The following is a 24,044-nucleotide window of genomic DNA, read 5'->3' as shown; positions in this document are numbered from 1 at the left end:
AGGGCTGACAGTCACTCTGTCAGCTCTAATTAGTAAGTTTGCCTTACTAATAGTGTGCAGCAGTTGTCTGTAACTTGGGAATGAGGGCTCTCAACTCAAGCCGTGTGTCCCTGAGTTCAGCAGTTAGCAGCTGATTCCGCTAGAACAGGCAACCACTCAACTACGTTTGGGAATCCCTGTTATAATAGACTCGTGGGATTTTAGGTGTTTTGTCATTGAAATGAAGTGCACACTGTAACCATGGAGTTTATTCTATTTCTACCCAGTTTACATTAAAGCAATTTTCAAAGTTTCTGGAAAACTTTCAGAATCTGCGCCTATATGCTAATGTAAGCAATGATGAAATAAGTTCTCTTGCGCTTGAACTTTAAAATTTTAATTTTTTTTTTCTTCATTTCTAAGCACGGATGGGATGTGGTTGATTCCAGTGACTCCGCATCTCAACGTCAGGAGGAGTTACCACCTCCTCCGCTGCCTCCTGGATGGGAAGAAAAGGTGGACAACCTGGGGCGGACTTACTATGTCAACCATAACAACAGGACTACTCAGTGGCATCGACCCAGTTTAATGTGAGTGGCAGTGTGGGGCAATGTTTTGTGGATGTGTGCAAAATTATCACGAAGGGTAGTGATTTTTTCAAGCAAACGTAACCATTTTGAATTTACACATTCAAGGCTGGAAAAAGTCTTAGGCAAGACTTTTATGAAGCAGCTGATAAAGGCACATGATTCTTTTCAGTAATAGATTAATCATGATTTTGGTGCTGTGCTACATGTCTGAGACTATATTTTCTTCATGGAAAAATTTTCACAGATGCGCTAGTAAGTTGAGAACCAAAGTCTGGATATCTTCAGTTAAAAAGGAAACATCTTTTTTTTTTAAGAATGAGACTTCCCCACCCCCAGCAAATCACATACATATAAGTATCCTGGGAAATTCTAGGAAATTTCTAGGGATGGGAGGGAAGTCAGTGCATTAACAACATACCTTAGAATATTGGGAGACAGATGTGGAATTTTTCAGTAAGTAATTTAACAGGAATAAATTCTTTTTTTCTGTAGAGACTGTTGGAAAAGTAAGGGGGGGAAAAGTCAACTCTATTATTAATTAAGGTAAACTGATTAGCTTTGAGGAGGTCCTAATTCTTATTCAGTGTACAGACTGCATTACCTGTGTACACTGGTTGTGCTAATGTGCAGCTCCTGTTCAAACCTTCATTATATGTTTCTTATGATTAGATTTATAAAGCTGTAGCAAGCTTACATTTTTAAAAGTAGGTGTAATTGACAATGTTAAGAGTTATACTGAAATCCTGTAGTAGTTAAACATCTTGTGTTATTTTTATGTAGCGACTATTCTTCCACTATTGCTTATTATACAACAGTAATGGTTATTCTTTCTTGAATATTCAGAATCATAGCTAAATTACGCAAATGCGTGTTGTCCTTGTTTAAGGCCCTATTTGTTCTTCTTCTCTGATGCATTTATCTTAGAATTGAACTAAATTTTGTTCTATATGTTTTGAAATATTTGGTATTGAACTATTTGAGCTATTTACTAAGCAATGTGTATTTTGTCAAGTAAATCTCATCAACTACTATCATTATGATTGCTAATGGTCAGTAAGTGTCTGTAAAAAAGCAGGTTTTGTAAATTACTTGATTTAGCACCTCCTTGTAATCTGACTATGCTAAATGAAGTAAAAAGTACATGGATTCAGAAATGTTTGACTAGCAGATACCAAAAAATAATCATTATTGGAAATGTAATAATCAAATAATCATTACTAGAAAGCGCCATCATCGGATGGGTGTATAATGAAGGCCTCAGAGGTTCACTTTTAGCTAGATATCACCACAGGATGTCTGGACACAAATGCATAATTACTGCTGATAAACTTTACGCGTGACACCAGTGAAGAGCGAAGACTTTAGAATTTTTAGCTTTTAAATTCTATGAATTCATGAAATCACTAGGAGCGGAAGGTCTCAGAGAGGTTGAAAGTAGGATACGTAACCGCTCACTTTTAGGCCCGTAACTCAGGTACTAAGTTCGTCATCGAGGAAAAACAGGGAGTGCTGTACAGTCCATGTCTGCAGTAGGAAGATGAGAGTAGTTCATTTCTCATAGTTCTTTAGTGTGTGCAATGGTAAAATGATTGCACGCAGAAGTTTTTCCTCAATGTAACCATCTTTCAAAGTTACAGTCCCTCATCCAGAAGGAGAGGCTCAAATGCAATGCTGCCTTCTAACAACATCTGTCCATTGAGGACTGCAGCAGAGATTTGTACCCAGCTGTGCCCGTTGAGAACAGCCCAGGCAGGTCTCCCTGGGAACTAGGGTATTTTCCATTTCCACCACTGATGGTGTGAGCTAAGCTAGTGGTTGCAGCCAGTTCAAAAAGTTATCCATACTGCAACAGCTTGCGTTCGCATTGGCTATCGCAAAAAGGAAAACAATAGTTGACATAAAGACAGGGGCAAAAGTAAAATCTCTGTGTCAGGAACGACTCTGGTCATGGCAGGAAAGGATGAGCAAGGATGGGTTAGTATATTTCAGCGTGGACTTCCATTTCTGCTCACCCAACTTCGATGCATAAAGAATGTTAATTTCCAGTGTTACAGGACATTGGTGAAGTGCTTCCAGTTTTATTTACTTTGGATTGAGGGATTAATAGAGCTCCTATTTATGAAGCCTGACATATGCAAGAATAATGATTTTTGTAATCAAAAGCATTAATGAGGTTTTGAAAGAATGGACAAAGTAGGTGTTTTAGTTTAGCATTCATTATTTTCTTGTTCTTTTCTTCTTCCCATGCTTTCATTTCTCCGCTTTCCAGTGATGTGGGATCTGAGTCAGATAACAATATCAGACAAATAAACCAGGAAGCAGCCCATAGGCGGTTCCGCTCTCGGAGACACATTAGTGAGGATTTGGAACCGGAGCCTGTGGAGGGTGGAGACATTCCAGAGGTATGGAAAGGTCTTGAGTTTAAGAAGTTGACTAAACTTCAAGTTGATATGTAAACTAATTACTATACAACATTCATAGTAACGTTTTTTTGTGGTATTTATGGAAATCGCGTAAGTAAAATACCAGTAACACAACAAAAGTCCTGAACAGAGCTATACTTTCAAGGTCCCATGCATTTGTGGGTGCCTGATAATTTATGCACAATATTAAATACTATGTAAATGCTGGGAGAAACATTTAGAATTCCAAGTGTTGCTTGTTATATATTTGTTAATAGAAACACTTTCAATATTCTGCTTTGAATAGCAGTGGAATAAGTTGCAAAAAGAAAGGAAATGGACTGGCTGGAACTGCATGTACTTCAGTTTGCTTCAGTGAATTGATTTAGAGAAAAGAGAAGCTGTTGGGGTTTTTCCCCAAATACTTGGGGTTAGTTAGAATTCTGAGATCTTATCAGTCAGGTGAGTGTTTGTTTAATTTATAGCTAGTCTAAATAAATAAAATCTGGTAGATATTTGTAGGCCTAAGTGAGAGTTTGTACAAAGCTCTAATCCCATTCAACTTTAAGAAATATTTTATTATGTGAATCACAGACAAAATTCTTCATGAAAGCTAGTTTTGGTTCTCTAAATGTTATTCAGAGCAACAAATAGATTGCTGAAACTGTTGTTGCACTTGTCACCTGGTAATATTTGATTTGCAGATACTAATGAGTATTTTCTATTAAGCATTTTATTCTAAATTAAAATTAACAGTTGTTTCTTACAAGTTTTTAGTAAAAGTGCAGAATTAGTTACATTTTGGACAAAATTTCAGATAGAATTAATTTAATGAGAGCTCTTTTTTATGCTTCTTTTCATCTACATCATTTCCTGTGTTGAATAATAAAGCATTGTGTCAGCAACAACATGAAGACTGTTTTGAAGTCAACACGAAACCCACTTTTCCCTGTAACTGCTTCACACCCAGTAGAGTGTTTGTTTGTTTGGTCTAGAAGTTGGTTTATTTCGTTAAATAGTAAGGCTGATCATCACGCCTGTGTTTGTCACAATGAGGTGGTCACGTAGACGGGGAAGGGAAAGAAGACACCATTTGTCTTTATAAACCCTTAACGTAGTTTCTTCTCTTTTGTTAGCCTTGGGAAACCATTTCGGAGGAGGCGAGTGCAAGTGGAGATTCCTTAAGCTTGTCATTGCCCCCCCCTCCTGCATCTCCAGTATCCCGTACCAGTCCTCAGGAGCTGTCTGAGGAACTGAGCAGAAGACTTCAGGTCACTCCTGATTCCAATGGGGAGCAACTCAGTTCTTTGATTGTACGTGACGTGCTGCTCTGTCTGTATAAACCTCTATTACTGTAACCTTCTGTTAGTTCGACCTAATCTCAGTCATTTACACAGATGGGTAGTAATTGCTGGTCTCAGGAAAACCTGAGCGTGCAGTTAAAATTATCTTCCAAGAAATGCATCGTGATTTCATCATAAAGCAAACTGCCTCAAACAACAGAATTCCTCAGTTTAGATTTAACATTTTCTTCTGTGTGAGTTAAACTTCAGACTCTGCTACTGTTTTACCTTTAGTGAAACAAAATATGTAATACCAGAGAGCATCAAGTTAAGAATTTCCAAAGAAAAGAGGAGAAACTGCTAATGCTCTTTCAATTATCATCCATTTTAGTACATAATAATTTTTCTGAAGTTCAGTATTTTAACTGTACGTGTTTATATTAAAGCATGTGCTCTCTTGCATTAGGATTTTATAAACCGCTCATAGTTTACTGGATCAACTATTATAAGACTAACAAAGGATTAGAACTGGAAGTAGGTAGTTCTGGTGCAATCCACCACAAGTTCGTAAATGGCTAGTCTGGAAAAAATTGTCTCTCACAATAAGAGTTTACTTGAGGTAAACCAAAAACTTGTTCTCTACATTTGTGTTAGCCATTAGTTTGTCAGACTGATGATACCACAAAAAATAAGGATAATACACTTGCAAGAAGGGAAATGCCTTATGTCTCTTCGATTAAAAAAACAACTGTATTAGACAGTACATCAAGCTGAGATTTATTCATTTTTTTATTCTTGATATATGCCATGAAGGTACCTTTGCAACTCAGGAGATAAGAAATCATATTTACTCTTGGTCTGATTAAATAGAATCTTGATTAGGTGCAAGTTTTTCACAAAGGCCCTACACAGCAGGTGTCTTACAATGATTTGAATATTATCTAGAGGTTAGGTAGCAAATTATAGCTCTGGCTGACCATCTGCATAAAGAGGCGCTTGTGCTTTTGTAGGTAACTGCAGATTTTAGTAGACCTTCACTTGGAGGGCAGAAGGGTAATCAAATAGTTGCAGTGGCAAGACTGCAGCCTACGTTTTTTTGCATTAAATAAATAAATGGCATAGCTGCAAAGTTATCTTAATTAAAATAATTCAATAATTATATTCCAATACAAACTAGCTCTTTTATGAGCCATTAAGTGATAGCATCTTTCTTATCAGTGCAATAACAATTATGCTCAGACCACATTGCAAAGTAGGAAATTGTCAAAGCATTTAAAATGTCTGTTACTGGGCGTGATCCAGCGTAAGGGTGTTGGGATCCCGGAAGTACCGTAACAAAGCAGTCCGTGACGTTGCTCTGGGAGCCTCGCCGAGGCAGGCAGCACTCTGTGCGCAGAGCCTGGCGGGCAGCAGTGTTCGGTGGGGAGCCCCAGCGTGTCTGGCAAGGCAGCTCACGTCTCTGAACTGGGCTTCCCAGCGCTCTGGCCTCTGTGAGGCCTCGCTGCACAGCTCCAGCACTTGAGTCTGAGCTGGTTCTGCGTGGATCGCCAATGCTTACCTTGGGCTAATAGATCCTCCCGGTTTGGAGGTCAGCAAGCTCAGTACAGAGACAGCCATGAGCTTCCTTTGGATTGAGCCAGGCAGGCAGAAGTTTGGCACTTCCAGCTGAACGTGAGCTATAATCCATGTGCTCAGGTATGTCCACATGGCATTTCCTTTTGATCCAGATTCCCAGAGGCTTGTGAGATCAGCTTCGTGACTTTGCATGGAGGAAGCTTGGGTCCAGAGTTTCTTCCAAACCCACCAGCTCTAAACTGGCGGGTTTAATAAAGCTGGCCCAGAGCTGCAGGTTGTGGGCTGAAGGTAGAAGCCCCTTCAGTTGCATTTCCCCGACAGCGTGCCTACACTGGTGTATCCAGCCTGACCTCTGGGAGCTCTATGCAGAGACAGCTCCCATGTCACCACATCCATACATGCTTACATGCATACAGCATGGCAAAATTGCCAACAGATAGTTGAGGAGTGATTGGATGTGTGTTAAAGTATTTTGTCACTCTCCTCATGTAACTGTGTAATGCCAGAAAACACTGCAAGACTTGTGGGTCAGTACGTTTGTCAGACAAATCCTTTCACATTAATCTTTAGCATAACATAGAAGCAAGGTGTAATTACATCTTTTTTTCTATTCTTTTTTTTAAACGGTGATCTTTTAACACAACGTGCTCTTAGTACTGATGTTTTCAAGGAAGAGCCAGAGTTTCCGATACGTCTCTCTAATAGTTGTTGCTTCGTTATCTTTCAGTGGTGCATCAGGGTGCCCACCTGAGTGGTTATAAGTAGGCTGGGTCGTTTGCTTGTTTGTTAGTGCATTCATACTCACACCCTTAATGGTAGTATTTTGACCTGGCGTAACACTGCTGCATTCTGCCACTGGTTTTATGATAGTAGGAAAAAAAGAAGAAATCACATCTTTTTTCTATCAGAATTTGTTCATGTTGACAATTCTCCTTTAGAAAAGTGAGTGAGCCCTTTTATTATTACTATATATGAAGAGTCATTGTCAACAGAGAAACTACATATACCACTACCTAGATAGAATAGATACTAAGTGTTTACAGGAGATTTTGTTACAAAGAGGTTTGTACCTGTAAAACTTCAGTAATCTGTCTAGTAATTACCTATATTCTGATGTCCTTTTGTTTCGTATTATTTGTATTATATTTATAGGTGCCCTAACGATCATTACAATATGGAGTTCTATCTCTAGGAGTTAGTTTGCTTTCGTATGAAATTTCTGAATAAAATCCAGTCAGCAAAGTTCTCAGCACTTCTCTGTTAAACAGTAAACTTTAAAGCTATTCTTAATGCTATTATTGAAGAGTAAGCTAACCACGTACTATGATGCAAATTTGGAAATTTCTTAACACGCCACCAGATGGTCTCAGCAAGGCTCCCACTGAGGCTGTAATCCCAGTGAAGGTTCTGCAGAACTTGCTGCTTTCCCAGCCACAGGCTCAGGATGTCGCAGATGTGGCAACCACAGAATCGTCCCCTGCGTGGGACTTGGCAGCACCTTGCGCCCCCGTGCCAGTAACGCCTGTAGGGGTTAGCTGGAGCCATGAGCCCTCCCGAGACGGCTGTTAGCTCTAGCCTATTGATTTCCAACGGCTGCGTTGCCAGTAGTCAGCCCGAAGTTTTACAGTTTCTTTATACTGCTTATCCTCCCTCCAGGTTCTCTAAAATGACTTCCAAACATACTTGAAAATAGCTTTTCAAAAGCTCCATGGCGGTTTCACGTCCCATTATGTCTTTAGTTAACTTTCCCCTTTACTGCTGATTCCACAACTGTTAATTTTCCTGCGTGTTTTCCCTATTCTCTTCTCTTAGATTTTGTCAATAGAACGTTGTAACTTTGATGCTAAAGATGAGTACAAGATGTATATCCCAGTACTTTCCTTTTCTCAGTTAATCTGAAAGAGTCCAGGATGGAATGCTGAAAATTTACATTTTTCATTGCTTGCCATGTTTCTGTAGAAATATTAAAACTAAAGACATTGCAACATAAGTACTATTTTTTAGGTGTTTGGATTAAATAGCAGAAAAGTAAAATTACTGAATAAACCCCCATGTTTTAAGACACCTTAACTTAGAGACATCTTTTTTCTTTTTTTTCCAGCAAAGAGATCCTTCTTCAAGATTAAGATCTTGCAGTGTAACAGACGCAGTTGCCGAACAGTCTCAATTATCTTTGGTAAACCAAAGCTAACTTCTGTTTCTTTTTGTTCAAACGTTCTCTGATGCTGAATAATACCTTTTCTTAGGTCAGTTTGTCCGATATAGCTCAGTAACCAGTATGGGCTTATGACTGTCCCAAATAGTAACGGGTACCGTATTGATCTCGTCATGGTCAGCAGCTAAAATGGGGACATTCATGAGAGAGAGAAACGTTTGAGACGGAGACCGTAGTCACACTAACTTTAGTTATCTAACACAGAAATTTAGTTTACTAAACTCTAGCTATATAGTCAGTGGAGAGCAAAAAACTGGGTTTATCTCAGCTGGGATAGGAGGGGGCAGTAGCACCATCTATACTTGGAACTGTAGCAGCCACAGGACTCTCCTATCAGGTATATTTTTGTGTCCCATAAATTGATTTTACTTGAAATATATAAATCTGCATATTAAAAAGGATTGGCGTTTTACCTACCTGTAGTTAAAGGGAGCCTCGTATGATAGAACTGAATTGCATCTGTTGTACTTTTCCAATCAGAGTAATTTAGATAAGCAGCACCTTCTGCAAGTTAATTTAAGTAGATTCTTCAAACAGGAAAAGATACAAAGGTGTTTTTTAAAAAGAGTTTCTCTTTCACATCATAAGCATGCACACCTTTATTTTGAATGGTAGAAAGTACAAAATATTTTATGTATTTTGTCCTACAACCCAAGTATGAAGATTGCAAAGGTGGTAGACTGTAGAGACACTACTTTAAATAGAATTGTGCAAGGTATGCTTATGAATAAAACTGTTCCGATTTTCAAAACAATTTAATTTTTTTAAAAATTATACTTCCAGGAATATTTTCCCCAGTTTTTTTATTAGAAATGTATTACATATGAATTTACAGATAGCAAATTAATGTATCTTTTTTATGGAAATACTGAGTAAATAGAGTATATCGGTAAGTTTGTTATTAGAGGCGATGTCTCTCCTTTGCTTGTTCTTTCTGTTGCTACTGGGCAGATATTTACAATAACAGTAGTGTTTTTCTCTTTGTTTAATTTTTTCACGTGTTCTACAAGTTGTTTAGTGTATCTACGTTTGCTGCTTACAGATGCATGTAATAGCTGTTGTTCAAAGAACTGCTTCTGAAGTATTATCCATTCTTTACTTTCTCTTCTGGGTGCACAATGGTGTGGTTTCCAGCCCAATTACACCTTAACTGTCCTCTCTCTACTAGACAAAGCTGATTCCTAATGCAGTCTGTTCCAGAGGTGTTCTGCTTCTTTATTTAATCTCACCGTATGGACTCTGGGGTTCTTTAACCAGCATAACCAGCATAATCAGATTGGGATTGGTGATATGTCTCACACTTTGTTGTTGTAGAATGCTCATTTCATTAGCAGGTGTTCAAAACAGCAGAATTGAAAGCATTGCCCTAAAACAGGGATGTTACTGGATCTTAACCATATTTAATCCTTACTGAGCTAACGATAATTTGTCTTCTAGCAACTAAATATATGCCTTCTTTCTAAATACAGTGCTCTTCTTGACTGTATTATTCCTTACTGAAAATTCACAGTATCGGTTCCATCTTCTTCATCTGACTTCTGTGCGCTCACTGATGACCAGCCTGTATCCATTTGGTTTTTAAATACCATGTTTATGGGCAGAACATGCAAAATTCGGTTGGGGGGGAATCATGTTACGTTTAGTATAAATGCTCTTATTATCATCATTAGCAATACTGAACGTATAGAATTGGATACAGGAACTTTTGAAATGAGTTCCCGTGGTGGTTTGAGATTCTGACTTGGTTATCTGTGATTGATGACTCATTTTTTTTGCTATTATCTTAAACATCCTTTCCATCTAATTGCTCTCTTTTAATAAATTTGAGTGTCTGTGATTCCTTACTCCTAAAGATGTGACGGTATCTGTGACCTTCATTGCTAAATATACTTATCTGTAACGTTAATTATCATTTAACAGCAGAGTGGTCCATCTAGGAGAGCTCGTTCTTCAACTGTCACAGGTGGTGAGGAACCAACGGTAATAATCCTCTTTATCAAATACTATCTCTAAATAAAATATAGGTAGATTTAAGTCTTGTACAATAAGGGACTTTTTTTTTTTTTTTCCACAAAGCAGCAGTGTTGAATGAAATAAAACCACTGAATGGTTATATTTTTTGGTTTTGTTTCAAATTTTCTCAAAACATAGTAATTTCCCTCAAATACTAGCATGTTTTAATGATGTGAATATGCCACTGAGTTTCAACAAAGCTATGCACTAAGGAAATACCACAGGCTTCTGAAAAATGAAAGATACAACACCTAATTCTTTAAAAACTGATATTGAAAGAATCAGGGATTAGAGACATCAAAGTAATACACATGTAGCTGTGGTTTTAGCTTGCGTCTGTCTTCCCTTACTCTCCATTAGACTCATTCATTTAAATTCTTTTAAGTTGATCTTAATTTGAGAACCGTGGAGCTACAGTGATATATCATATAGCTCTTAATGGCCTTATTTAATGCCAGTTCTAATTTTCCAGTAGTTGTTCAGCAGTCCAAGGCTGAATTTTTACTTTGATCATCCAATAAAATTCTTGAAGTGCTTTTCTGAAAGTGGTAAGGGGTTCGAATTTCTATTGGACTTTGTCAAAAACATCCCATTCTTTTTTAACCCGATTAAATGTCAATCTGAAACAAGTTATTTCATAGAAATCATTTTACACTAACTATCATAAATAGCTTTTATGAATATTTTTTATTAAATTGTTTGCTGTGAGGGCGGTGAGCCCCTGGCCCAGGTTGCCCAGAGAAGCTGTGGCTGCCCCATCCCTGGAGGGGTTCAAGGCCGGGTTGGACGGGGCTTGGAGCAACCTGGGCTGGTGGGAGGTGTCCCTGCCGAGGGCAGGGGGTGGCACTGGGTGGCCTTTAACGTCCCTTCCCACCCAAACCATTCTATGGATCTATGGTATCATAGAATCATAGATTGCCATGACCCAGGTGCAGGACCTCGCACTTGGCAAGTGCTTGGGCCTACCTCTCGAGCCTGTCAAGGTCCCTCTGGATGGCATCCCTTGCTGTGCACTCTGAAATAATTTGTTTCCGGGAAAGAAATGTAATTTAAACTTGGTGTGTTTCCTATTTATATGTGGTCATGTCAGATGCTCATTTGGGTGTCGACATCATTCTGTAATACTGTCTATATTTACTGTGTTTTGAATTTTAGAATCCGAGGAGCATACTTCGATTTTGTTCTGGCAAAGAGCAATTTTTTTGTGTCCTTTCAAAACCTGCTTGACTTGTTAATTATTAGTTAAAATGTGTGCTATATTGAACTGTAATGTCTTTTGTTGGCAGAATATCTTGATTATACTTTTTAGATCAAAATACTAATGTTCTTCTGCAAGTTACTGAATTCAGACTTCACTAGCTCATAATTAAGACCGCTGTATCATAGATGTTTTACCTAATTATATTGCAGCTTACTAATGGGACCCTACCCCCAACTTGGTCTTCATTCAGCGCGTGTTTGTGCTCTGAAACCCAAATCTGTAGAGTCCTTAGGACTTAAATAGGATTCATGCATTTAAATCCAAAAGCATTATCTTCAAAGGTTGCCATTCTCGTTGTCCTTTAGGTGCCTAAGGTTTGTAGACGTACAGTCTGTCAGTAGTAGAAGTTTCTGGGTCACTTTAGTTTTGCTTTCAGAATCCCTGCAAAACCCCTCATTGGATGAGACCCACAAGTTCAACATTCTTCAGCCTTGGTCCCTAACGAAGCATAATTAATGCAGACACCCAGGGGCAGACCACACCAAAATGCGGTGCTGTGGCATCTTAGGAAGAAGTGGTGATGCCCCTTTTCATCACTGGCTTAGCTGAGCTAGTTAAGAGCAGCAAGCAGCGAGTCCCGAGCCCTGCTGCGGGTGAGGTGTGTAACTCCAGTGGCTCTTCAGGAGCAGTCCCAGCGCAGGGCTGGCTGTCTGCTGGGACCTGCTTTGCAGCCAGAACGGGAGGCGTTGCACTGGCGAGGGAGCGATCACCCTGCTTGGCTCTGCCCAAGAGTGGCTGATCCTGATGGATTGCTCCATGATCGCTGATGGTTTGCATGAGAGCTGGTGTGCCCGCCATGGGCCCCCTGTCTGCTTTAGAGTGCGCGTGGGGCAGGGAACAGGCAGAGTGGGTTTGTGCTTGTCTCGGCCAGCCTTGGGGCCTGAGGAGGCTGTTAAAGGGCATATTCATGCAAACCAACGCCACCTGATTTTTTCCCCCCTGTGGGTCCAAGTCTAAGCATTTAGAGAGCTCATAAGAAATTGATACGGTAACTATTATGTGTAACTGTAAAAATGTTACATCTGCCCTGGAGTTGGCATGGCTGACTTTTTATATTGGTCAGTGAAAGAACATGAGTAAAGGTGTTAATTGAGTGTGTGTGGTGAAGTAAGTGTCGATGAGTGCATATTTGGGTAAATATAACTGCGGTTATTAACCACTTTGCTTTTCAGGAATTTAAAAATTATTTTTTTTAAGTCCCCAAGGACCTTTACCATTCCTCTGTGAAGGCTACACAGTGAAACTACTCTGAGCAAAACATGAGTTAATGTGTATTTGTCCCAGCATCTCCATTCTCACGACATTTTGTCCTTAACCGTAATACTTTTTCCCCCCGCTATTTACTGAAGACAGTTGTTAAAAAGCGTTCAGTTTGGGGGTAAAAGGCTCGTGATAAATCTCCCAAGTTTCTACTCGATGTGGTAGAATGTATGGAAAGGAGATGGAAGAGCAAACTCTGGTTTGCATGTTGCATTATGGGTTGCTAATGCAGTTGTTAATACAACGAACAGTAAGGAGGAAGGCTGCTGACAGCTGGATTTATTTTGGCAGAGTGTTAAAGGAAAGATCAGGTGGCATAACTAGAGCATCTTTCTTGTCTTTCTGTATCCTCACAGTCAAATTTGATAATTTGCAGCGTGCCATCAGATAGTGAATAGATTGTGTATTATTACAACTAAATGATTCCATTTTTTAATGTAAAATCTCTGAACTATCCCCACCTTACATTTTCTCTGTACTGTAGACGACATTAATAGCCCGAAACGAGCAAAGATGGAAGAATGTGTAGCCGTCATCCGTTGGTCCAGAAAATCTGTGAATCACTGTCAGCCCTCTCAATTTCTCCCAGAATATCATATATCTTAATTATAAAATTTTTAACTAAAACATTGTCTGTGCACTGTCTTCGGACCACATACCGTGGCCTTGTTAACCACTAGTTAACAGTTTGGAAACCATTACACAGCCTTGGAAAAGGTAGTCATCATCTTGTTGCCTGCCAGCTCTGTGAACTAAGACGAGTGGGAAAATAGCACAGTCTTTCCAGCACCTGACTGTTTAGGAAAGAAAGAAATCAGAGTCTCATAGTTTGTTTCAGTGGGTATTTATTAGTTTCCTCATCTGTTTTTCCTCTGTTTTCTGTTTCCTATTGTAGTATGTCAACTTCCTGACCCATTCAGGATCTTTTCTTATTTCCTTCCTTGATTACCTAGGCAGTTCTCCAGCTCATTGTGTCAGCTGTGCTCTTCTCTTAAAAAGCAAATATGCTGACTTAAGCAGGAGTCCTGGGACAGATGTCTTAAGAACATGAAGCAGGAGCAAGAATTACAGTTAATTACTTTGCTGGAGCAAAGAATGACGAGTGTAGAAAAAGAATGTATCCTCAATTTCAAGAGGAGCCTTCAGAGGCCTAAAGGGAGTTACCAAATCCTACTGTGCAGTGTAGTTCACATCTACTGCGCTTTGGATAGTAATTTTCCACTGTGTACATATTTTTAAATGGAATGGTCATAAAACACAAATCATTGTTTATAAGGACGTGGAAAGAATAACTTCTTTGCTTGCTTTGAGGTTAGGTACTCAGATGCAGACGGGGTTAATGTTAAAATTCCCTCTAGGCCATATTTCTTCAAGAAGCTTTGCCATTTGTGCTACAAGGCTTCCCCCCCCCCTGCCCAGTATGTCTCAGAAAATACATCCAATTGGTTTAAGCACTGAGTATTTCCCTCACAGGAAGTCCACAAGACAACGTCAGCAACACACAGTAATATAATTATTGTGTTGTATAGTGACATGTTTAATGAAGTTCGTGCCTTTGGCACAGTTATCGTTGTCTGTATATTTTCGTTAGGACAGTGTCTTTCTCGTGCAACTTCTAGTCAAAAAAGCTTTCCATACTAAATTTGGGGCGTGTCTTGTGTCTTCAGGACACCTAATCCTGAATGCAACATTTGTAACTATAACAAAATGGTTAAACTTCAGTTTTTAAACCTTTTCTTGCAACTGATTCAAGGCACCCTGTGGTAAAGAAAAGAACGGAGCTTGACTCGACTGCATGGTTACTTCAATTCTAATTTGTCCATACTCACAAAAGAAAAAAAATCCACCTTTTTAAAGAAAAAAAAATTAAACTGCAAAGTTCCTTTTTGTCGTTACGTGTAATCTACAAATTAAAAAGTTTGAGGGCATATAAGCATAGCTGTTTTCTGAAAAAAATACCTCAATCTGTTGAAAAGCGAATCAAAAGATCTATTGTGAGAAAAAATGATTTGACTCAAAGGTGCATGAGGAAGAGCTTATATTAAATGAAATCAGAAACCGTATTTTTTTGTATGCTTTTTTTAAGAATGTTGTAAGTTAACAAGTGGTTTTTTTAAAGAATAGACTTATGAAATATTTTTTTTAGCAATTATAAAATAACAATAGAGTAATTTCTTGCTTGAACAGCCTTCCGTGGCCTATGTACATACTACACCAGGCTTACCTTCAGGCTGGGAAGAAAGGAAGGATGCCAAGGGCCGGACTTACTATGTCAATCACAACAATCGAACCACAACATGGACACGGCCCATTATGCAGGTATGAAGATCTGTTATAATGCTTCATTTAGATAGCAAACACTTAGCATGTGTTGCGTATAATTTCCATTGAAGCAGTTCTTCAGAACTCTGAAATTCAAAAAATAATCCTAAGCACTGTCCTCACAACTCAGGATAATCATAAAAAATTTCAGTGATTGGGATTTTTTGGTTACTTTAACTATATTAAGGTCCAGACGAAGTTGATTGCTACAGTGAAAGGAATTTACAGCGAGGTAGATATGAACTGATAAAAGGAGGCAAATGCATCCTTAGGATTGAATTTGACAGTTGTGTTGATCTATTAATAGTACCATATGTTATTTGCCCTTCCAGTGGAATTAAATTAAATATTTCATCTTTAAGAAAGTATATTTGGTATTTCCTAATAATAATAAATAATTACATCATTTTTTAAGTGTCCTAACTCCGGATGAGCTGTATTTCTGACAATCTGCTCACTTGGTTTTACTTCTGAACTAGCTTGCAGAAGACGGCATGATTGGGTCAGCAGCAAACAGCAGCAACCATTTGAGTGAACCCCAGATAAGACGGCCTCGTAGCCTCAGTTCACCCACTGTAACTTTATCTGCTCCACTAGAGGTGAGAAACGCCGCTACCAGGAAAGATCCCTTATGTCTGACTCCTCTTTCTTTGTTCTCCTTAGAACTTATTATTTCCTTTTCAGTTATGCGACACAGCCATTTTTCCCCATAATTGATTTTGCCCTAATATACTGCTGTTTTCTTCAGCGGTTTTCCATCTGGATCTTTATATTGTACAATAGTATTACGTAACTTTTATGGTCATTGAATGATGCATTTCATATATGACTATTTGGTTTGGTCAGCTGAAACATAATCTGTATGCACGTCTGAAGCATACATTGGTGTGACTCCCTTCAAGTGCTGGGATTTTTAAGTTGAAACCTTTATTTTGATGCTAATAACTGAAAATAATACGTGCAATTGGGTTTGGGAAATCCGAGGGAAGTGATAAAACACTGGGTCCTTCACAGCAAAAAGCTCAGTATGTTATAAGAAGCAGACTTTAGCTAAGTAAGTTCTAGGAAATCAGTTCCAGCACTTAATTCTAGTATTAATTAGATCTGGAATGAAAAACTATTTGCCGTGACGCCAAGTTTTATTCATTTTACGTTCTTGAGTGTTATGTGATAAATCTTAATATCTTTCCTTTTCCTCAGGGTATGAAGGACTCCCCCGTGCGCAGGGCGGTGAAGGACACCCTTTCCAATCCCCAGTCTCCACAGCCCTCGCCTTACAACTCCCCGAAACCACAGCACAAAGTTGCACAAAGCTTCCTTCCTCCTGGCTGGGAGATGCGAATAGCGCCCAATGGCAGGCCCTTCTTCATTGATCATAATACTAAAACTACTACGTGGGTAAGAGAAATTCTAGATAATGAATTTTAAGTCAGGTGCCATCTTATAAATGTTTATGTCTTTGTTTTTCTGCCTATATACCCCCCATTTTATTGTGGCATTTGTCTTGTCTTTAGGAGGGGATTGTCAGCCTAACTTTTCATAGAACTGATGCAGGAATCCCCCTGGATCCTCCATGCAGTTGTGGAGCACATAGTAGCGATAGACTTCAGTAGCTAATTTCATGAAATGGCTGTAGTGCTGCCATTGCTGCACTCAGAGAAAGGAAACTTATTTGTTCATATCCTCTTAGATTTTGGTGCATTCATACATCACATACCATGCAATAGTGGTTTGCATTTTGTATTTGACCTTTTTATACTTCACAAATCATTGCATACGGTACTGTTCTCTAATTCCACAGATTTGGGGTTTAGAGGCACACAGTGCAATGGAGATTTGGATTGTTTAGTTGGAGACCATCCATAATTGTATTGTATTTCGCTGTGACTGGCATTGCTTTTTTTTATTAATGTATTATATTTTGTATTTCTGCTACAGGAGGATCCACGACTGAAATTTCCAGTGCATTTGAGATCAAAAGCGTCTTTGAACCCTAATGATTTGGGCCCTCTTCCTGTAAGTGAAGTTTCTGTATTTTAATATATACCTGCTATCTTACGTGATCTGATCTATTATTGCAGTCATATATTGTATGTGGACACAAACGTTGCTGTCATCGCTTTTCTGAAGATATAAAAGCTATGTTTATTCATAGCACCAAAAAGCTTTATTGTGATCTGTCAATCAGTCAGGGTCTTTGAAGCCAGCCCGCAGTATTTCTGAAATGATTACATGTTTCTTTGCTTATCTGAAGCTTTGAGCTTTGAAGAAACTTACCTTTGTTTTGTCTCTGACTGTGTGCTTTGAAATAATTACCTGTTGCTGGAGCAGATTGTTCAAAGTGAGCTGTATTACTGTACCAGCATATAATGGCATTCAGAAATCTAAATAAATATAGATTTTTTTTCAATGAAACTTCCATATTCTGCAGAGAAAATTATAATTTTAACGTCAGAAGTTTTGTCACACTTGTAACCAAAGTATAATACTGACTTATAGCCATGTCAAATACAGAGCTTTGCTTTGTTCTTAAAAAACTGCATCCTTAATGGCAGAGACTATGTTATGAAAGCTAACACTTTTTCTAAGGTGCTGATTTTTACAGTATAGTGTTGATTCAGCTCATTGCCTCATATATACTAAGCGTACTTCTAGAAATTGCCATTGAAATTGTATTTGCAACACTGGAAACCTTAGTGATGGTGAGCCACTAAACGTCACCAGCACTCTCAGTGCTCCACATGCCTTACGGGCAGGCTGTCTGCAAACAGCTGGGCCAGCAGAAGAGGCTACTGTCCACCCTACAGAACATGGCAGCTTACATGATTTGAGTTTTAAGCAGTTTGAATAACAAGTCTTTAATCCTTTAATCATTGAGCCGGGTCACAGTTTGCTTAGAGAAACCTCTCTGCCAGCAGACCAAAACGAGTGCTGCTTTTGGACAAGAGCAATGACAAATGGTACCTTTGGAGAGGGGCCATAACCTCTGTCACCGCCTACGATCAAACATCCTCCTCTAAAACATCCTAAAATCTCACTGCCTTTGTCTCAATTAGCAAAAAGTTTTGCCTTGTATTAAATCAAGCTAGGCTGCTTGGCAGGCAGTGTCTTCAATCACGGGTCAGATCCAAAACTCTGCACGGTTGAAAATATTTATTATGGTGCATTTCCTGCTTACACCGCGGCAGTAATGCACTTGGTCTTTAAGAAAACAGCTGTGGAAGTAGCTGTTCTTTTGCAGTTCTTTAGATACATTGAGTATGCCTTCACCTTCAGGGACACGTTGCTTAAGTAGGAGACACTGCATGGGAGGAACTTGGGGACCAATTTACAATTTATTACGTTAATTGCAAGAGGTAAAACATGCCGTGAAATCAGGGTAGCCAGATATATCACTGTAAATGTATAATTAGGAACAGATTTAAACTGAGTTAAACAATCAATTTTTGAGTGAGTTAAGAATGACTACAGAATTTAACAAGAGTTCCTCAAAAAAGATTGAAAAGAAATCATTTCTCATCTGTACTTTAGTGAAGTCTGAAGGTGGTGTAGAGCATACAGCTGGAATGAGCGCTAGACTGGACAGCATTGCACATACCAACACGTGCCGTTTCTTGTCCTCTCTGTACTACAGTGATTGGGAAGATGAGAAAAGGGAGGAACTGAGGACTAGGTTAGACTTTCTTGTCCCACTGCAATGGGATCCCGGCTTACGTGTGTACAGTAAATAACCCACACGTGTTTCAGAAGTAGAAGCAGAAACTCTCAAACCTAACCAATGATGGACAATCTAGTCTTTGTGATCATTTCCTCATAGTAGGAAATGGCTATAAGCCCTGATGCAAGAAGTTTCCACTTTCAAGCTTCAAAAAATTATTTACTGTATACTGTATTGGATACAGTTACCTGTGTAAATAGCCAGTTCTTTGAATCTTCCTAGATTTTTGTCTTTGACATAATGCATCTGTGATCATTTTGTGTTTTCTACCTCAAGCATCTTTCAGACCTACAGTTTAAGTAGGTGTGGATAATGTATTGCTTCATGCTGTGGGAGAGCGGTAGTATTTCACTTATTTTCTCTCTTTTTTATTTCCCAATTCCAGCCTGGTTGGGAGGAAAGAATACATTTGGATGGAAGAACGTTTTATATAGACCATAGTAAGTAACCACTCAGGTACTACAGCAAATAGACAAAGGGAGGTAATAAATATTGAAGTGAAAGCTTTATAATTTTACTCTTCATTTAGGAAGCCAGGTGTTGATATGTGGAGACATTGATACCAGAGACTTAGTGCCCTCATACGGTACTGTATATTCACTGAAAGCTTGCTTTTAATTGGTTCATCAAGCTTTGTCCCTCTCTGACTTGTGAAGCATTAACATTTCTTCTTTGTGGTTTCTTTTGTTCTTGTTGATATTTTGGATTCATCGTCGTTGTTGTTGATGATCCCATGGCTTATTTGCACTTAATAAATTAAAATACACACTAGGAATAGAAAATAAGATGAGAAAAGATCATATAGCCACAACTCCACATATAGGCAGTGGAGAAATTAGCACTAAGTACTCTTTCCTCTCCTTTAAGAAGATCTTGTGGCAGTGCTGATTCTGATCTTATTTCCTATTTATAGCATGTTAAACTGCACCCAGCCCATTAATATTCAGTTCTGTTAGTGAAGTTCTAGTGTAAGTGATGTTTCATTGTAGACTCGTCTTATTACAGCATCTCAGAACTACTGTGTGAGTTTTTGTTGTTGTTTGAAAATAAAGCAGCCCAGAAAGGTTTGGTTCCTTCCTGCCCCCTTTTGTTTTCTTTTTTTTGTTTAAGACGTCAGCTGGACTTTTTAATGAGGTGTTTCTACAGATGGCATAATCTTCACAGAAACAGATAACTCGCAAAACCATTAGAAGAGAGTACATATGCTATGCAAAACTTAAAGAATTAAAATCTTAAACTATTATGCATATTTGATAGTATTACATTTTTCCTTCAGTATCAGTAACACTGACTCCAGTGCTTATCTGTAGTTGTATATATGACATTACTAAATAATTATTAAAAGACTCTCTCTAAAGTAATACGAATTTTTTGAAATTGTATAAATAGTTTGAAATAAAAATTAGAAATAATGCACTTGTCAGGCACAAGATTAACCTCTTTGAAACATCAGTACAGAATTACTATTCTTTTGTACTTTCTCAATTGTTTTTCCCGACAGTTGTTTGGAAACTTAAATATGGCAAATTATTCTAAAGTACTGCCGCTGGAGAGTCACAGAATAAAACTGTCTTATTTAAATATCTGTATAATCGTTGAGCCTCTCAACCTCCTTTAAAAAGTTTTAATTTTTCAGTCTCCTAAATCTGCTTAAGCATGTATTAGTCTCTAAAAGTAAACGGAGTGTTAAAGTTGCGCATTAATTAGAATTCCCCAAAGAATTTATTATGATTATAAAACTAAATTTATTGGCATCTGAAATCTCTCTCTAGTCCCTCTTTTGATCTGAGTTTTCTTAGCTTTTTATGTGGCGGTCTCTACAAAAGTTTAGAGACCTTTTTCTAGAATGCTGCTTGTTTCCAGCAAATAGCCTTTTGCTGGCAGTCTGGTGCCGCGCCATTGCAATGGCACGCGGACTCCAGGAGCAGAGGTGGTGCCAGTGGTTACCAGGGACACGTTGCAGTGCCATTGGGATAAAGTCGTGCTCAGCATTTAGGGAGGGAGCGCAGACAGTTTTCAGTGCTCGCTGATCTGTTTGGCTTGAGCGATCTCAACAGCAGCCTTTGTTTTCACAGTGTTGGTAAGGAAGCGCGATGACATTTGACCATGCCGATAGGTTTGTGACAGAGCCTGTGGACTCTTACTTGTTTCATGGCTAACTTGAGAGCGTACGCTGAAATCAGGCGTGGCCGTGATCAACTGTGATCAGCTCACCCTAAACATGCAGGTCTCGGTGCCCGTTACCACCATAAACTGGCCATCGGTTCAGTCCTCCTCTGCTAAAGTGCTTAGTTAAGATGCAACACGTGGTTAGAATTTCAATTTTCATGGTTAGAATACAATATAAATGTTGAAAGTTTTAACAGATTTAGCTGCTATTAATGTCCTGGTGCCTCAGATACATTTTGTAATTCTTCTGCATAATTATCCAATATTGTTGTCCTATTTTTGAAATGTTTTTCTCATCCCTGAGAGAAACTGTAAAAGAGTAATGCAGCCACAGAAACCTCCTCTTGGGGACAATACAAACTGCCACTAAGCATGCCATATAAACTAGTAAAACAAAGTACCATTAAAATAAAAAAAAAAAGTAACATAGTAGCCTGAAAATATAATATTTTTAGATTTTAATTGTAAATGGTTCCAATTTCTGCAGCAATCTTTTAACAAAAAAATACAGTCTCTAGTTCTCCATGGTTGGTCCTTAGCTTCCGAAGTCAGCATTATTTACCATCCATGAATAAAATAGTATTCTCTACTCATTGCAGCGTGCTTACACTTCTGCATTTCCCGGGAGCCTTATAGGAGAATACGATCTTCTGTTGGGAGGTGTCGCGAAGGAAAACACAAAGGTTTTCCAACCATATACAGGACAGTTACCAGTGGTTCACTGGCAGAGGGTGGATATATTAAATGGGTTCCCCTCAAAGCCCGTCTTGGATCCGCCATTTTTCAATATATTCCTTAGTGATTTGAACACCGAATGAGGGGGAATGTACTCACTAGTTCAGTAGAGAAAACAACAGTGTAGGAGAGGTGAGAGGGGCTCACTGGAACAGGGTAAGAAATCAATGAGTCTGGCAAATTGCCATCGTAGTGGGAAGTAAGACGCTGTTTGATAAGAATTGCAAAGTATTACTCAGAAAGGGAATAATTAGCAGAAACTTGGTTGAAAAGGGCGTGAAAAATACATCATCGACTGAACATGAGTTCATGTATCATGAACATGTATCAACAGGAGTGTCTTAAATAAGGCCTGAAGTAATCCTTCTAGTCTCACAAGCACTGGTAATGTCTCAGCTGTCATAATGTTGTATCATTGGGGCCCAAACTTCAAGAAAATACTGGACCACTTGGAAAGGGACCAGAGGAAACAAGATAAAAAGAGGGAATCCTGAAAGGTTTTCTTCAAAGAGGAAAGACAGAGTATTGTATTTGTGTGGAGACTCAAGAGAGATGGTAGATTTTTGAAAAGGTCCTGCAAAAGGAATGAATTTGTTATCCCCATCCACTTTGGATAAGACAGAGAATCCTGAGCTACAATTCCAGGTAGAGCGGTTCAGGTTAGACCCTTCTAATGGTTGCGGCATTTAAGCCCTGGAATAGCATTTATAATATGAAGTCCCTGTCACTGTAATACTCTGAAAAAAAATTATCCAAAGATTTGTCAGTAACATTGTACACTCTTAAGTACGTAGGGCAATAAGACAGAATTGACAAACTTGCAGTCATTTCCAGTTCTATCTTCGATTCCATAGAAAAGTACCACCATGACTTGTGGCTGTCCGTGGCAAGTAGGTATAAGAAATGGATTGGTATAAAACCACTAAACTTTGTAGAAGGAACTTTGGCTGAAGAGGTTGAAGCCTGATGGAAAGGGCCAGATTGGGCATGACGCCTTTATGGCAGGCTCTGCTCTGTGGAGCTCGTGTGGTTTCGGGAGCTGGCGGTCTACCAGCCTTCCTCCATAATTGCCATAAGCGCTAAATAGACTCAATGCGTCTAGGGAAATAAAATAATATTTTAATATTAAATTAACTGATAGATCACATTTCTTGAAATGTGCTTGTGATGTTTTTAAATTGTCTTTGGTTAGCATTTAATGAATGTCACCTTTCAAATCCCAGTCCATTTTCAAACCAGCTTGGGATGCTCAAAACTTACGGGTCTTTTCCAACTGTAGAAACATGAAAACTAGTTGTGGTTTAATATCAGTTGGTTTGGTTCTTTGCTTTTACCTATAGTAGCCATAAAAACAGTTTTCTTGAAACCTAGTGTGTTTATTCCCAAACTTAGCAATTACAAAGCTTAAGATTTGGACTAGTATCCTGATTCATGGTTCATAAATCAAAGCAGTGCATGGAACAAACAGATGTATTGTTATTGCCCTTTCAGTGCAGGAAATGGATGACTTAAGCCTTGCCATTGCAGGTGGCATCTAGTTTGGTTTTTGGAGCATTGTCTTATTGTTGCAACATCATCATTCTGTTGTGATTCTGTTGTGTTCAGAATCTTGTGAGGAGCAGTTGTCTGGAGGCAGGGAGAGTCTCACCATGGTCCTCTCTAACCTTCCGTATCACCCTCCTGGTGCTCTTAAAAGCTATAGAGGGAAAGACACGGATTCTGTCGTGTTTCTGACAAAATCTCCTTTGGTCAAAAGGGAATGATCTCTTATACCGTAACCGTGTAATTTTGCCTCCTTTAATGGTCCTATAACCTTTTCATTAAATCAGTGGCTAGGACATTTTTTTTAAGATCTGCTATTCCCTCCAAATTTAAATACAGACTGTCTTTTATAAGTATTACATTTTGGCTACCTTTATGCAAATTTTCAAAAACGTAAAGTCAAGCCTGTCATTTGGCAAAGTTTTTGGGTTTCTTTACCTTTCCGGCATGAAGTCTGTGTATTTCTAATATGAGTTGAATCCAAGCCCATGTTCAAATAGAACATGTTTACTACTACAGACGTTGAAATAAAAGCAGTGTCAATACACTGGATTCTGTTGTAGTTTTGCATTTTTGAGTGAGTGTTTTCAACTAAACAGTGTGATGGGGGTTTGATGTGGGTGGGTGAATGCAGCCTTTTCTAACCCTGAAATACTAAGTTGTGGGAATGGTAGGGAAAAAAGCTGTAGGGAGAAAAAAACCCACATAAATTCACAGTGTGGTAACAGAGAAGTAATGATAGAATTTCTTTTGTTATTTACAGATAATAAAATTACCCAATGGGAAGACCCCAGACTGCAGAACCCGGCAATTACTGGTCCAGTAAGTACTGCCATGGTTTTGTTCCATTGAATGCTGTGACTCGGGTACATTTGGTACGGGCCAGAGGTGTTATCGAGCAGCGGGTCGTGCCTGTTCCGCAGATCAGAGCAGACTCTGCCTGATGAACAGACCAGGAAGCAGAACCTCTGCCTGCGGCA

The 24,044-nt window shown here is 38.8% G+C and overlaps 1 protein-coding gene across 23 annotated transcripts in view; it reads left to right on the top strand.

Annotated features, from left to right (window-relative positions):
- Positions 1-24,044, top strand: part of NEDD4L (NEDD4 like E3 ubiquitin protein ligase) — a 164,776-nt gene that overhangs the window by 122,456 nt on the left and 18,276 nt on the right. For 7 of the 23 annotated variants that reach the window (XM_074570981.1, XM_074570961.1, XM_074570966.1 and 4 more), the window contains 11 exons: positions 403-569; positions 2,839-2,971; positions 4,108-4,284; positions 7,931-8,005; positions 9,965-10,024; positions 14,766-14,897; positions 15,380-15,499; positions 16,101-16,298; positions 16,839-16,916; positions 19,004-19,058; positions 23,828-23,886. In XM_074570981.1, coding sequence (XP_074427082.1) covers positions 403-569; positions 2,839-2,971; positions 4,108-4,284; positions 7,931-8,005; positions 9,965-10,024; positions 14,766-14,897; positions 15,380-15,499; positions 16,101-16,298; positions 16,839-16,916; positions 19,004-19,058; positions 23,828-23,886 — 1,254 coding nt within the window. Of the gene's footprint in view, positions 1-402; positions 570-2,838; positions 2,972-4,107; positions 4,285-7,930; positions 8,006-9,964; positions 10,025-14,765; positions 14,898-15,379; positions 15,500-16,100; positions 16,299-16,838; positions 16,917-19,003; positions 19,059-19,147; positions 19,205-23,827; positions 23,887-24,044 lie in introns of all 23 variants that reach the window. The other 16 variants (XM_074570983.1, XM_074570963.1, XM_074570969.1 and 13 more) reach the window with 3 other exon arrangements.

Source organism: Larus michahellis, chromosome Z, assembly GCF_964199755.1.
Source record: "Larus michahellis chromosome Z, bLarMic1.1, whole genome shotgun sequence".
Taxonomy (NCBI): Eukaryota; Metazoa; Chordata; class Aves; order Charadriiformes; family Laridae; genus Larus; species Larus michahellis.
This window is presented reverse-complemented; position numbering and strand designations above follow the sequence as displayed.